The sequence below is a fragment of the Elephas maximus genome, chromosome 8, assembly GCF_024166365.1.
Source record: "Elephas maximus indicus isolate mEleMax1 chromosome 8, mEleMax1 primary haplotype, whole genome shotgun sequence".
Classification (NCBI taxonomy): domain Eukaryota; kingdom Metazoa; phylum Chordata; class Mammalia; order Proboscidea; family Elephantidae; genus Elephas; species Elephas maximus.
Genome location: NC_064826.1, coordinates 83,121,366 through 83,137,542, shown reverse-complemented (window position 1 = coordinate 83,137,542; position 16,177 = coordinate 83,121,366). Strand labels below are relative to the sequence as shown.

Genomic DNA, 16,177 nt, shown 5'->3' with positions numbered 1-16,177 from the left:
TTGACAGTATCTTTTTCAGTAGTTCTCAAAGTGAGATACCTACACCAGCAGCATCAGCATCACCTGGGAACTTGTTAGAAATGCAAATTCGAGGCCCCACAACATAACACATACATATTGTATCAGAAACCCTAGAGGGGGCATCTGGCATGCTAAGATCGCCCTTCAAGAGATCCTGGTTCACACTAAAATTGGACAATCATTGTCTTAGAGAGTTGACCTAGTTGTTGTTGTTGTGTGCCATGGAGTCAGTTGCGACTCACAGCAACCCTATAGGACAGAGTAGAACTGCCCTACAGGGTTTCCTAGGCTGTTATCTTTACAGGGGCAGATCTCCAGGTCTTTTCTCCTGTGGAGCTGCTGAGTGGGTTTAAACCTCCAACTATTCAGTTAGCAGTCAAGTGCTCGACCATTGCGCTACCAGGGCTCCTTCAGGTCCTAGCAGTAGTATTCATTTTCACTTGTATTTGCCAACATACAGAGTTTGGGAGGTTTGGATTCGGCCTTAAGATTCACACTTTAGAATGCCTTAAATGGTAAGGACTTTGTCTTCCTTGTATTCTAAAACATTATTTTACATAAGGATTCTAGATAAACATTGTTTAAGAGGCATCTCTGAAATTCAAGATGAACAAAAGGTAAATTTGGGATTCAACACATTATTTGTTATATTCTCTGTTAACCTAGCTAATCAAATGGGAGTGGCTGCCTGAAGATAGCTCTTAAAAATGAGCTAGATTTTCTATCAACATAACTTTGAGTGTGCTAAAAATAATCCCTGGCATAAATACATTTTCTTTCAGCAAGAGCTGATCTACTTCACATTTAGCAGACAAGGAAGTGGAGAGCACACTGTGAACCTCAGCCTGCTGCTCCAGAGATGCAATGAAGTCCAGCTCTGGGTGGCCACTGAGATTCTGCTCTGCAGCCAGCTGGGCAAACGGGTGCAGCTGGTGAAAAAATTCATCAAAATCGCTGCTCAGTAAGTTCCTGCTGGTGAAAAGTGCTATATCTCTAGTCTCTTTGAGAGAGTACTTTTTTTTTCCTGTGGTAATGATAAGAAAGGTTGGGATGTAAAAATATAAAATCGATTTAAGTAACCAAATGATTGAAAAGGTCTGTTCTTGAATATGTATTATTTGCATTTGAATTATTTATATTTTAAAGTAAATGCCAAAACCAGAGGCTCAAGCCCTGGTCTCTGTGCTGTAGAACTAATCAGAGGGCAGTACACCCATCCCCTGCCCTACAGCTAAATTACAGTGTGGACAGGTGCGCTACAGTAGGCTAGGAAAATCGGAGAAGGTGATGTGAGGGAATGAGAATCCTTGAAAGGCAGGTGTGCTCTAGGATTTCGCTCTTGACTCTTTGTTGCCCAGAGTATGAATTTTGCAAACTCATGAGAAGGAAGACCTTCCACTGGTTGGTCTCACCCTCCTGAACTCCGAACCGCACCCCCTGTGTGTACCCTTCACCCCAGCCACTCTAAATGTCTGTCTCTTTCCCAAAACACACCATCATCCAAGCCTGGATGTATGAGGTTGGCTCTGCCAAGAATGGCCACTTCCATTTGAACTGGGTCTTGAATGACAGCAGTTTGTTTGGTTATCCCTTAAGACCTAGTTCAAATGTTCTTTGCTTCCTGAAGCCCTCCCTGACTTTCAAATGCAAGGTCAACTACTACCCCCCCGCCCCCCGTCCCCTCACACAGTTGTTTTTTTAAACCACTTTTATTGTATTTATACAATTTATCTGTTTTTATAAGATTCCATCACTAAACTGTAAGCTCCCAGAAGACAGGCACCATTTCAAATCAATCATTGTGCCTTGGGTGCCTGCTGTAGAACTTAAATAGTAGCGACTCAGTAAATGTTGGTTGAATGAAATTTTAGTAACTTGCTGGGAGCCTCTCAAAATACTGAATTAGTACCGAGACTGTTCACTTAGACAGCTTCCAGAAGCAGGAGCAACCTGGATCAAAATCTTTCCCAGTCCCTTTTGCCTCCCAGCCTTCCCATTTTATTTTTCCTTTGTCTTCCAAAGTAGTTTTTATATACAATCGTGTGAGTAGAATACTTGTCAATGTAATGTATTTAGGAAATTTACACACTGATTGCTCGTAATATATGCAGATCCATGCAGGGTACCGTGGGGGGATCAGACTGACCTGCACCTAATCCTCGCACTCGGGAGACTGCAGTCTGCTGAGGAGATAATTCTATAACGCACATGGCTAATGTGCAAAGGAGAATGGAGAAGTGCCCTTTACGGGATCAAATTCCACTGGGCTTTAGAGGAGGAAAGATAATATCCCAAAGGACGTGAGAAGGATTAGGAAAATATCTTTGGAGGAGGTAGCGTTCAAGGCTATATTTGAATTCTGAGTGGGATTCTGGCAGGTAGGAATTCAGAAGAGCACATTCGAAGCTTGGGCTGCCCTTATTATGAATGCCTTGTTTTTTATTTTGCTGCTGCCTTTCATAATATTTAAAAAAAAAAAAACCCTCGAATCTGCCAGGCACTCCTTGGAAACTCTATGGGGCAGTTCTATTCTGTCCTATAGGGTCGCTATGAGTCAGAATTGACTCGACGGCACTGGGTTTTCATAATATAGCCTGTGAAATTCCGGAAGGTGGTGCTCCTTTGGTGAAAACACTTTCTTGTACATACCAGCTATGAGGAGAAATGGGACATTAATGTTCCAGAAAGTTAAATGACACCATCCAGCTCAGTTCCCAGCGTAAGATTCTGTCCATCCTCCGAGACGTGAAATATATTCACACTTTCTCCATATGGTCCCATGCTCTTGAATTATTTATTGTTCCGGTCTCTGTCCCTTGCCCATGGAACAGAATGCCAATAGAAACATACAGTTAAATTCCTTATAATCACCCTAGTAGGAATAACCAAGGGAAAACGGTAATTTCCACAATCATGAAGTGTTTTCCCTGCCTAAGGCATCCTATTTGCATATTCATGTCTCCTCATCCTTCTCACCACCATCCCCACCCCCCACTCTGTGGAGTGAGTGGATTTGATTTCCTCACACACAGACAAAGGAGTGTTCGCTAAACTGGAATGTTTAGTGTCAGTCTGTTCTTGTCGTGGAATGAATGACCCTGGATGAAAGGAATCCAGACTCAAATGGTTACCAATATTTGTACTGTTCCAATTTGTCTTATAGAAAAATCTTGTCTTTATTAATGTTTTTTTATTTACAGATTCAAATATTAGTTATATGTGTTTTTTAAAAAAATGACTAAAAAAGAAAGAAACATGGACCAGGAAAATTATTCATGGGGAACTAAAAGATAAAAAGGTGGGAATTATACTTAATATTCCATGCAGATAAATGGCGCTGAATAAAAAAGGGAACAGTACTGAATAATAATAAAACCATATCCCCAAAAGTTCATTTTTTCAACTCAGTCTCCACTGGATTGTCCCTCTCTTAGTCTTCCTGCCCGGCTTCACCTTCAAATGCAATTTGAAGGGCTTGCTGTATACAAGGCACTTCAGTGATAGGCAGAAGGTAAGAATGAACTAGATATGTTCTAGCCTCAAGAAGCCTACTGCCTAGTGGGAAGTGACATAATTGCTGAGCCACCATCATGTAGCAAGGTGGGGAGACCAAGGAGGAAGAAAGCCTTTGACCAAGGTTGTTCTAGCATAGAGACAAAACAGCTCTTATCGGCAGCAAGAGCCTGGGCAGAGGAGGCTGGCATTTCAAATCAACAAGTCAAGAGATGGAGCTAACTCAAGTCTGTCCTGACTGGTGCCAACTTTGAGGGGGTGTAGTAAGACAGAGAGGGTAGGATGGGGGAAGTGAGTGGCAGGAAGGAGGTTGAGGAGCAGTACTGTAGCTGTTAGGCAGCAGTGACCCTCAAAAACAGATGGGCGTCCAAATCACAGACCAGGAAATATCTTGTTTCTGTTTATTCACCCGAGAGAAAGTTGGCACATGCCAGGTGAAAGGCCAATTGGGCTGAAATTCAGGGCTTCCTGCTTACCAGCGAACTGAAGGCAGAGCCAGAAGTAGGGCAGGAAGACTAAGAGAGGGACAGTCTGGTATAGATTCAGTGACAAGGTGCCTGCTGGAGTTGTGTTCACCTCAGATATCTTAGACACAAGGTATGGTGGCAGCAGTGACTTTCCAAGTGCCGCTGTTAATGGGGATTGTTGTTAGCTGCCATCGAGTCAGCCCCCAACTCATGGTGACCCCATACATAATGGGATCGAACCATTGTGCTCCATAGGATTTTCATTAGCTGATTTTTCAAAAGTAGATTGCCAGGCCTTTCTTGTGTCGTAATCTGGAAGGTCCACTGAAGCCTGTTCAGCATCACAGCAATACACAGGTCTCTTCTGACAGATGGATGGTGGCTGCACATGAGGTACATTGACTGGGAATCAAACCCAGGTCTCCTTCATGGAAGGCAAGAATTCTACCACTGAACCACCGCTGCCCACTTATTAATGGGAGTAGAACTTCCAAGATCCTACTAGGCATGTGCTAACTGAATTGGCACCCAGGCTCAGCTGGACTTGGGTAGTACATGGCTCTAGGACCAGGCAATTCAGGCAGGATCTGCCAGGGCGCAGCCAGTTGGATATATTACCGCTTTCACAGCCCCAAACCATTTCTTGGTTCTAGACTAGGTGTTCTTAAGCATTATCTGTGCAACTGGAAATTAGTGTAGCCTTTTGCGGCAGTGGTTTGTACTGTGTAAGAAGAACCTTTAAAGTCTTTGTAGTTTTTGACCAATCATGTAATGGCTGGAAGTCTAACTTAATGAAAAAAAGTCATGGACACAGTAAAATGTTTATGCACAAAGATATTCATTGCAGCATTCGACATACTAAGGGGGAAATGAAAATAAATGTCAACAATAGGGAGATGAGTGAACAAATTATAGTACATGCTCCTGATAAATATTATATATTAGTGATGATAGTAAAGAATCCATAGTATATGACTTATCATATTAATTTGAAAAAACAGGATACAGAATTGTATATACATTGTTCCCTAATTGCATTTGTGGAATTTGTGGAATTGTGACATTAGTGAAGATGTAATGGAAGAGATGGCATTTGTTCAAAGCTAAATTAATGCTCACTGGGTGCCTGTTGGAGCCCTGGTAGTAAAGTGGTTAAGAGCTCAAGCTGCTAACCAAAAGACTGGCAGTTCGAATCCACCAGCTGCTCCTTGAAAACCCTATGGGGCAGTTCTACCCTGTCCTGTAGGGTTGCTATGAGTCAGAATAGGCTCAATGGCAATGGGTTTTTAAAATTTTGGGGGGTGGCTATGAAGACCCCTGGTGAAGCAACGGTTAAGAACTACAGCTGCTAACAGAAAAGTTGGCTGCTAACCAAAAAGGTCAGCAGTTCAAATCCACCAGCCACTCCTTGGAAACCTTATGAGGCAGTTTTTCTCTGTCCTATCGGGTCATTGTGAGTCAGAATCGTCTTGATGGCAACAGGTTTGGTTTTTTGGATTAGGAGTCCTGGTGGCACAGTGGTTAAAGCACTGGCCTGCTAACTGAAGGTTGGCAGTTCAAAGCCACCAGCAGCTCCTTGGGAGAAAGATGTGACAGTGTGCTTCCATAGACATTTACAGCCTTGGAAACCCTATGGGATCTCCATAAGTCATAATCATCTTGACGGCAGTGGGCGGGATTTGAATGCCTATTAGGTACTTGCTTTTTTTTTTTTTCTTTCATATTTAGTAATCAGGGTAGGGTAATTTTCTAATTTTACACATTTCCCTCAGAGAAGTTGTTTTCTAATGCTCTCCTGATAAGGGAGTATCTGGAATTAATAGCCTGTTCTGGCTGACCTGAAAGCCCATGCTCTGTCTACTACACCAAGCCTGCTCAGCTGCTCTTGAAAATTAGTGGAATTTTGACCAGTTAAGTCTAAGGGCATGATTGACTTCATGCAGAATGGACATACATGGTTACACAGTGAATGGAACTCAGCATGATCTTACTTTGTATTTTATTTCCTTTTTTCTCTAAATGATAAATGTGGGATGGTGTTCCCATGATATATACCACACTTAAATAGACACATAAAAGAGTAGCTACTTCATTGATAGCAAAGAAAATAGCTTTAAATTTAATGGAAGAGGGAGCTTGTGGGGTGAGGTGAGAAGGCTTGTCTGTCAAAAAAGAAAAACAACATACTGATTAAAGAGATGGGGCTAGAAAGCAGTTTCAACAAGAGGATGACATATTAATGAAAGATGAATTTAAAAGAGTCTTCAGTTGAAACTGTAAAAGCATATGAAATAGGATTTTTTTTAAAGGTAGAATTTTTTAAAATGTCCAGGGAGTATTAAGAGCGTAAATCTCTTCCTAAGGGTGAGAGTTAGTTTGCAGCATTCGGAAGTCCTTCTTTTTGCCTTAGAAACAGTTGAGGGGATACTACCCCTCATCCAGGGATGGTGAAAGGTACATTGGAGCCATAGCCGAGTTCAGCCCTGCCCTAGAGGTTAAACTCTGGCCTAGAAGATGCCTTTCAGCCTTATCTTTTGTGACCTTTTGGAGAAAGGATGTTGCCTTAAAGTGTCCTCTGCTTTCTTTTCTTCCACAGCTGCAAAGCCCAGAGAAACCTGAATTCTTTCTTTGCTATTGTGATGGGTCTCAACACTGCTTCTGTCAGCCGACTGTCGCAGACCTGGGAGGTGAGCCTGGGGTTTCCACATGGAGAGGGGAGGGGGTGAGCAAACAAACTGAGAGGGGACTGTTAAATAAAGGAAAACCTTTATTTAAAATAAATAGATTGAAATGAAATAAGCGCTACTAGAAAAAAATTTAAAAAGTAATGTGTCAAGTTGGTAGAGACTGGTTTGCTCAAATGCTCTTTAAAAACATGTTTCTAAAATATATATACAAATAGATGAAATATGTAAAATATATTAAATGTTCATGAGGTATATATTTTTATATTAAAAATAATTTTTAAAAGTGAAAAAAATCTTCCCTATCTGGAACCAGTCTTCCTCTCTCCCCTCCGCTATAGCACGCTTACAATCCCATGCTGGCTCCCTCATGGCTGCCCTGCACTGTGGTGTGTGTTTGGAAGTGGATTTGCTGTGATGCTGGTGAATTTAAGCTTCAGGGCCTCTCATTTGTGTAGCCCCTGGCAGTGTGTTCACATGGATGATGTATATCTTTGTTAAATGTACAAAAGTGAGGTAGTTTTGTATTCTTTTTCATAAAGAGGACCCATGAAATGTTATCAGTTTCAGGCCTCCCACATTCTGGATCTACCTCTGTGCACGCTGTATTGGGAAGGTGATTGGGTCATAAGAAACAGAAGCCCGCTTGAGTTAGTGCAGGTACTGAAGGATGGACCCTGAGAGTGTCTGTGAGCAGAACCAAGACCAGCATCCCTAAACTGAGCCAGACACAGAGGCAGCGCTCTCAGCCTCTCTCATGGCCCCTTCATCTTCTTCCTTTGGGCTTTCATTTCCCTCACTTTCCTTCTCTATGGATTGGCTGCCTCACTCTTTGTACCATTTCTCTCCCTCATTTTTCTTTAATCGTAGGGCCTTCTCCCTTGTAGCTATACCTGTATGGGGCTTACCGTGATCTCCTTGTCTTCTCTCTGCATTACGTGTGCTCAGACTCTGCTCTTATCACTGACTACACCATTCTCTTCATAGTTCCCAATTCAAACTCCTATTAGAAAGAGCTGATAGGCCGACAGTTTTTTCTCATATTAGATCTCAGCGTACATTTCTGGGCGACCTATGGATTCACTTTCTTTGAGTCAAAGGCCTTTCCCTGATGGAATGCCCTGTGGTGACCTCAGGGTCAGGGTCAGCTCTCCCTAAAGCGGTTCAAAAGAAAAGAAATGAAAGCCTGGCCCACTCTGGTTAGGCAAACAAATGTGCGTGCGCATCCTAAGATGAAAGCAAATGGGCAGCAAAGGCCATAATTGATCAGAGGAGGAAGAAAACAAAATGGGCTTGAATGGCTGGCGAGGGCCTATGGAAAGGGAAATTTAAATTAAGCCTTAAAAGAATCTCTGATTTATGAAACTGGGGAGGAAAACTAATCCAATTAAATTCAAAGAGCGTGCATCTAATGTGACTAATGACCTCCTACTACGTGCAGAGTGCTACGGCGTTGTCTTGGCAGATAGAAAACGGGCCAGACAGATTAGAGCAGAATGTGTGGGGATGAAGGAGGTTTTGAAACAAGTCCTGCAGGACCATGGGGGAGAAAGCAGAGGCCTCCTTCTACAGTGGGATAGCTGAGAAAGACCCCAAAGAGAAAGCCTGACCAAATAGGACCTTCGAGGTCAAGTTGGATTGGTAGAGGGTGGGATGCACATTCCAGGCAGAGGTGACCACAGGATCTCTTGGCCAGGTGACTGGATATAGGGAGAGAAGTAGGTTTGAGGGTCTTCCTGAGACATCTCCATATCCTCACATGAGGAAACTGAGATCAGAGAGCTCAGAGACTCGCCCCAAACCACACAGCTAGAAAGTGGCAGAGTTGGAACTCAAAATCAGATTTCAAGTATGCAGTCTTTACCACAAGAGATTACCGTGTTAAAATCAGGCTGGAAATGTTCCAGGCCTGTCTTCCTTAGTCCTGAATTTTTAGCTGGGAGAATGACATGTGTTTCCAAATGCCATCATTTTACGTGCCACTTATTGGTGTGGTTGATCAGTATAATTCAATGGTTCTGCCCGTCAAAGTACGGACTTTATTATTTAAGATGTTCATAGCCTTTTACTACTTATTTTACTCTCTCCTGTAAAATGTAATTATATTATTTATATTTTTTTAAAAAATTATTGTTTTCCATTCAATAAGACCATTAAGAAAAAGAGAAAATACATCAGAGTTAGGGTATAGAACTGAGATCCAAGTTGTTTTTGTTAAGTAATCACCAGTGTGTGGAATGTCTAGCCAACTGGATTCCTGAAACATGTGGTTATTAACTTTAAATTGTTTTTAGCACCATTCCCAAGGACTGTCACATTGGGGATGATGAAAATTGAATCATAAGAAGCAGTCAGGCCAGAACCAAATGATAGAGGTGTTTATGTTCAGAAATGTGACAGGTGAAAGTACCACTTAAAGGAAACACCTCTTGGTGCCCTCAAATCAACTGACTAATGTGATTTATTCCGTTGTCTGGTTTTTGTTTGTTTATTTTTAATTTGCTTGGGTTTTTGTTGTTGTTGTTGCTTATTTGTTTGTTTTTATTTTTGTTAGAAAATTCCTGGGAAGTTTAAGAAACTTTTCTCTGAACTTGAAAGCTTAACGGTAAGTAGTTAGACCAAAGGGGACTTAATCTTCAAATTAATTGCTGGTGTCTAGTTTCTTTCTAGATTTCAGTGACTGGTATTTGTACTACTTAGTGGCAGGTAGCTTAGACTAGTTCACTTGTACAAGAAAATGTAGCTTTGCTTTTTATGGAGTGAAGCAAGTCAACAGTTAATATTTCTTCCTCTCCATCTAAAAAGGTCATGAGAATAGTCCTTCTGGTATGAGTTTCACAAGGCAGATTTTTAAACTTCAATCATTTCAAAGCCTATGAAATTGGTGCAGTGGTTAAGCCCTCAGCTGCTAACCGAAAGGTTGGTGGTTCAAACCCACCAGCCACTCCATGGGAGAAAAATGTGGCATTCTGCTTCCGAAAAGATTTACAACCCTGGAAACCCTACAGGGCAGCTCTATTCTGTCCTATAGGGTTGCTATGAGTCAGAATCGACTCGATGGCACATAACAACTAAAACAACGTGAAATTAAGCAGTATAGATTTAGTGGACAAGTTAGGGTCTTATGCATTATTTTCTGCTTTTGACTATTAGGTTTTAGGTATAGAATTTATAGTTTTTCTCCCCAGAACACAATAAAACAGTATTCTCTTATTTTCTCTCAATTGTCTATGCAAGGGTAGTTTTTTTTTGCAATGTACCTAACAAAAGTCTTTGGGGTTACCTCATTATAGAAATTATGCAGAGGAAACTGTACTTGAAGAACCAATTTGAGGAAAATAATAGGACAGTCAAAAAGTACCTCTCTTTTGCAGTCATTTCCCATTATTATAAACCAATAATGTGAGTCTCATTCATTGCCTAGATTTTCTGCCCTAATTTAGTGAGTTTATTCTCCTTGGAAACCTTTATCTACTTCATTCTTAGGAAGAACCTCTGTATATCTAAATCGTGTTCCAATTGTATAGCAAAAGTAGATGTAGAGTTGTTTCTATTGCATATTGATCTTTCTCTTTCTTTGCAATCTGTTTGGTTCCGCAGGATCCTTCCCTGAATCACAAAGCCTACAGAGATGCATTCAAAAAGATGAAGCCACCAAAAATTCCTTTCATGCCCTTATTGCTTAAAGGTAATGATTTTCTGTCTTTTATGCTATCTATTTAAGTCCATCTTCCAGAAATTTATCACTCTAGCTATGGAGGGCAAGTAAACTCTCAGTTTATTTCTTGACAGTAATTTTGACATATCAGACCTAGTTGTGTTTGCTTGTGATTTTTTTTAAATGCGCAGTTATTTCTGAGATACCTAAAGAACTTAATTTTGCTTAATACATCAAAGCATTTCCACTTGACTTCCAAAACATAGCCCTGGAAACTTTTGTGTTTTTATTTTACTCTGCTTCTAAGTGCTTTATTATTTTCTTTGAGTATACAGTCCACCTAATTCAACCAAGAATAAGGCTGGCCTAAAAAAGAACCCAGACAGTGATCAGTCATGCTCTGTGTTTGCAACCTAAGCTTTCAGAGATACAACCCAGAACCTGCTGCTGTACGAGAAACATCTCTGGTCAGTGCAAGCAATAGAGCATATAGTAATTCTGCTCTATTGACAATGTACTTTCTTCTTTCCAGGAATGGAACCCAGTGAGGAAGGTATTTTGACAGCTCCAAGTTAGTCCATTAAAGCACCAAATAATTCACAATGAAACATGTTAGTTAAGTTTACTGATGAGATCTCAGTGGTCTCTTTTTTAAACCAAGGGAATTCTTAAAAGGGAAGTTCTTTTTAATGTGGGCTACACTACTGACATTCAGTGGATAGCTTTATCTGTGTGCTTTCCGGAGTCCCTGGGTAGTGTAAACTGTTAACACACTCATCTGCTACCTGAAAGGTTGGAGGTTTGAGTCCACCTAGAGGCACCTGGGAAGAAGGGTCCGGTGATCCACTTCCAAAAAATCAGCCATTGAGAACCCAGTGGAGCACAGTTCTACTCCGACACACATGGGGTCACTATGAGTCGTGGTTGCCATGAGTCAGAAACCACCTGATGACAACTGGTTTTATGTACTTTCTGGGGTATAGGGGTTTGGGCATTTTTTTAAACTGTATTTTGACCCTTCAAGGAATTTTATAGGATTATTCTTTCATCTGGCCTTTGCCCTTCAGAAGCTTCTGACTTCCACTGGGCCAGACCCCAATGGCCAAACCAGAAGTGTGATTCTGGAATGAGTCGCTTAGAAACTGAGTTGCTGGTTGACCTGACCCCCCACCCCCTCACCCAAGCTCCACCACTGGCAGTAAAGCTGAGATTCCCTCTCCAGCTTTTCTTAAGAACTGCCAGAGCTTGGAGAATTAAGTGAGTAGCATCCCTATAGCTACTCACTTAGTCTTTCTCTAATACAAAGTAAGGATCTCTGTGAAACAAGAATATCATATTGAGAGAATTTAGAGAAGCACAGAATGCTTCATTCAAGCTGAGACGATTCTGTTGAATGTAAATGAAGGAAATAAGGAAACATTGCAGATCCAAAACAACAACTTAAAAGTCCATTTGGTTCTTCGTATTTATTTGCTTTTAAGATAAATTTATTCAGGATTATGATTTTTATTTGCAAATAAAACACCTTCAAAGGGGAGGAGGGAGGAGCCAGAGGAGGTAGGAAGTAGCACTTAGAATCATTATCTAAATGTTGTCTAATAAAGTGGTATGATGGGAAGTAAGGACAACTCTGGAAAAGGAATAAATTTTAGAAAGAAAAAATTTCAAAACAAATATTTTTAAAGTAATGAGAAATCACTTGACATTGTCTCTTTACCTTGATTACGTTGTTTTTTTGCAAATAACCCATCCCCATAACACACTCACACATATAACGCGTAATGGCTGACTTACAAAAATAGTGAGGGGGGTGTTGCACAGTTGGCAAAAAAGGTATAAAGCACACATTATTTGCATAAAAATACAGTAGATAGGAGTGCAGCTATCTGCCATACATAAGTGGTTTTCCCCCAAAAATATTTAATGCAGTCAAGTGTTGCACACTTACATCTTAACTTGGATGCGATTTTCTGCTTTGAGTTTTTCTACACCTTACTATTGGTAGGAAAAAAAAATTGTCCTTTTTCTACTGAAAATCCATTCAGCCATTCTAAAAGAACGAGCAGTAAATAAAACTTTTTTTTTCATTAGAACCCTTCACAAGTGTAAATCAGCACTTATTTCTTTATCCTTATTTTTTGTCTAAAAATAAACGTTAAAATATAAAAATAAACGTTATTAATACTGTATATATCATGCCAGAGATACATTTCAAAAAAATTTTTTAAGCATTAATTTTTTAGGTGTTTTAACTGCATAATTCTTTTTAAAATTGCAATAAATTGTTTTAGAGCAACTAGCTTGATGTTTAATGAACCTCTCCCCCACCCCCACCCCTTACTGCTTTGGATTGCTTTTAATTAGAGCAATACCCAGTGCCGTTGGGTCAATTCCGACTCACAGCGACCCTATAATAGGACTAAATTAATCAATTTCCAGTAAGCATACAAATTATCAGATACATGATAACCTGAGGGTCCTCCCAGCCATCAGCTTTCCGATTTCTCAGTTAAGGTAATGAGGATTACCTTAGTTGAATTTCTCAGTTGAATCGCTTGCCTTTTGATTCACTCTCCCACCCTGCTATGGTGTGGACTCTGGTTCAGAAAGTGGTGAATGGGAGAGCCTAAATAAGTGTTGGGAAGAGGTCTGGCAGAGCTAAAGGTCAAGGAAACTCTCAGGTCACAAAGAGCTAAGTAGTCTTTATTGTGTTGGAGGTGGTGGTGGTACCTGCCGTTAGGGGGAATAATCAAGAGGTGTTTGAAGATAAACTGGAGTCCTGGTTGTGTACATGTCTTTAGTGGAGATTATTGTTCTTCAGTTATCAATTACTGTTCTTCAGTACTTGTGGGGGGTATTTGAAGAAAAGGAAAGTTGGGATATTTGGGTGTTTCTTCACTTTCACTTGCAATCCACTGCAAGGGTGTCATTTCATTCAGCAGTTCTCTTTCATGAGGAGTTTGAAGTATGTTCAGGGGTCTCCAGATGAAAGGAGTCTTGCAGGCACTTGACTGTAACTGGTAGTCAAAAAAATCCAAGTACTCTCAACATGAGGTGCCCAGAGAGGCCCCACGTGAGAGCCTTTCTGGGTTAGAATCCTGGCTCCGACACTTCTGGCTCTGTGAGTTCGGACCATCGATACTTCACATTCTTTCATCCTAGGGTTTTACCTTCTCAGTTCTTGTGAGGATTAAATGAGTTAACTTAGAGCAAAGCACTTAGCACTATGCCTGGCACCATTAATAAATGTAAGCTGTCATTATTGTCATCCTTTTCAGCATCATCTTCAAAAACAGGGAGGGGGTGATAAACTTTGTAACCCTGGGGAAATGGACCAAGTGACATGGAGAGGATTTGGTAATCTGGAATTCTTGGTGAATCAGGAGAGGCTAGGCTTTTCGGCGGTGGTTAATATGGAGTGCAAGTATTGTTTCATTTGCTGTGTAAAAAAGGTAAAAGCTAGTAACTACGTTGACTACTCTTTCCTAAACATTGTGTCACAGAATGAAGCTTGTAATTATTTTCTAAAAACAAAACTGTGAAAGATAATAAAATAACCAGAGAGTTTGTGAGAAGACCATGTAATTAATTGTGAATTGTTTTCCTATTAGGATATCAGTTAAAACAAAAAATTCATGAAAATGGTGCAATCCATGCTGCATAAGGGTTACTTTGGGGACAGGTTCTATCAATGTATCCTATAACAGTGTAACTAGCGTCACACCTCAGTGCTCTGGGACCTCACGTTTTGCAGGCAGGTTCCAGTACAGGTACAAGGAACACAGAGCACTGATCTCATGATTGCAGGAAACAGCAGAATAAAGGACTTCCTTAAATGAAAATGCTTTCCCTTTCTGTTTATAGGGATTTTAAGCTGTTTCTCTACTTCCTATCAGGTTAACAAATATTCTCCATTTTTATTTATAGGAACTTTAAGCTGTTCTTCCTCTCTTTTCTAGAAGCTTATTTTAACAAGATTTTTGAAAATTGTTTTTGTTTGGTTGGCACTCCATGTCTGTGATACAACGTGATTATTTTTACATCCTTTAAATTGTAGTATATTCTTATTCTGATCTTTTGTCTGTGCTGACACTGACCCTCCAGTCTGATTTTTTGTGTTAGCTACTCTCAGACCTTCAGCAGCTGTCTTTAACATAGCAAATTCCCAAATCCGTCTCTCTCTGCAGCCAAAAGGAGATTTTCATTTAAATATCTTCGTCACTTTAAATGCAGTGAATTCCGAACCAAACTTAACTTACCTTCCTCCAAAAATGCACTGTCATCCTACTTTCCTTATTTTATTTTCATCGGTAATGCTTTCTTAATGCCAGTCAAATAGGCCCAGAAATCTTACTATTTTCAAATCTGCCTTTTCCCTCACCACTTCCCATACATAATCAGGTTCCAACTTTGGGAACTAAAATGCTGAATCTTAATTTTTTAAATTAAGCAGATCCTTTGTACTTTGCCCAGGGAGTTTTAAAAAGCAAACACCTAAATATTAAAACCTTGTTGTTTCTGGGTATTCAGTTTTTTGTTTGTTTTGTTTTTCTGGCCTAAAAACATAATGGACCAGTTAAATTATGGAATAGTGTTAGCTTATCCAGGTGTGAGGTGTTAAAAGGCTATGGCGCTTCCTTCATGAACTGTGATCTTTGAGTGCCCCGCTGCAGAAGGTCTGTGGGGCAGCAAGAGTTCCCAGAGAAATGACATCAGAGGAAGTGGCCCGTGCCTTTCAGGTCACCCTGTTGGTACCTCATGAAAGCCTCTGGATTAAGCACCCTAGGCTCCACCCACCAGCCCTTCTTAAACCTGCCTTTGCTGGGCTCTACCACAGCAGTCAGCGAGGCCCACCTACGGTCTATGACATTTAGCAGCAAAGTGGGGTTCTTTTTTTTTTTTTATATTAAGCAGATTAAAGTCATACACTTCACTGTGAGTACAGAACATACGCTTTCAGTGTGTCGTCCCCACACACGTAAATTATGCACTTTCACATAAATACTACACAGACTCAATTTCTGGTTGCCTTGCCAAATTCATGGAATGACCCGTAAGTATTACTTACTATTTAAGAGAAATTAATAAGTTGAATTGTGTCTCAGCTCTTCAGCCCTGATGCATGACCTGTTCCTAACGTTTCACATGTCTTTTAATTTTCAGATGTAACATTTATTCATGAAGGAAATAAAACATTTTTGGATAATCTCGTCAATTTTGAAAAGCTGGTATGTCAATTTCATTAATTTTCCTTACTTCTCCTGTAGCAGAACTGTATGCTTTCCTTTTCTGCTCCAGGAAACAAATGGTTTAAGTCTTTTTCTCCATCAAACGTATGATTTCCAGGCGCTAATTTGCTGCCTTTTGTGTATTGTCAATAAAATGTGTTCCAGTTAAAAACAAGTGTGCTCCAGCCTGTACAAGGCAAGGCCATGGTAGCTCCATAGACACATCCAAGCTTGCTGAAGGACTGAATTGCGGGGCTGAGGGCTGTGAAGACCATGATCTCAGGGAATATCCAGCTCAATTGGCATAACGTAGTTTATAAAGAAAATGTTCTACGTTCTACTTTGGTGAGTAGCATCTAGGGTCTTAAAAGGCTGTGAGCAACCATCTAGGATACCCCACTGGTCTCACCCCTACAGGAGTAAGGACGAATGAAGAAAACTAAAGACACAAGGGAAAGTTTAGTCCAAAGGACTAATGGAGCATATCTACCACGGCCTCCACCAGACTGAGTTCCATACAACTAGATGGTACTCGGCTAACGCCACTGACTGCTCTGACAGGGATCACAATAGAGGGTGCCAGACAGAGCTGGAGAAAAATGTAGA

At 40.6% G+C, this 16,177-nt stretch overlaps 1 protein-coding gene across 2 annotated transcripts in view; it reads left to right on the top strand.

Moving 5' to 3' along the window:
• The window catches only part of RAPGEF5 (Rap guanine nucleotide exchange factor 5), a 271,965-nt gene that overhangs the window by 242,345 nt on the left and 13,443 nt on the right, over positions 1 to 16,177 (top strand). For both annotated transcript variants that reach the window (XM_049894492.1, XM_049894491.1), the window contains exons 20-24: positions 804 to 982; positions 6,598 to 6,688; positions 9,240 to 9,290; positions 10,286 to 10,373; positions 15,507 to 15,571. In XM_049894492.1, coding sequence (XP_049750449.1) covers positions 804 to 982; positions 6,598 to 6,688; positions 9,240 to 9,290; positions 10,286 to 10,373; positions 15,507 to 15,571 — 474 coding nt within the window. The remainder of the gene's footprint in view (positions 1 to 803; positions 983 to 6,597; positions 6,689 to 9,239; positions 9,291 to 10,285; positions 10,374 to 15,506; positions 15,572 to 16,177) is intronic.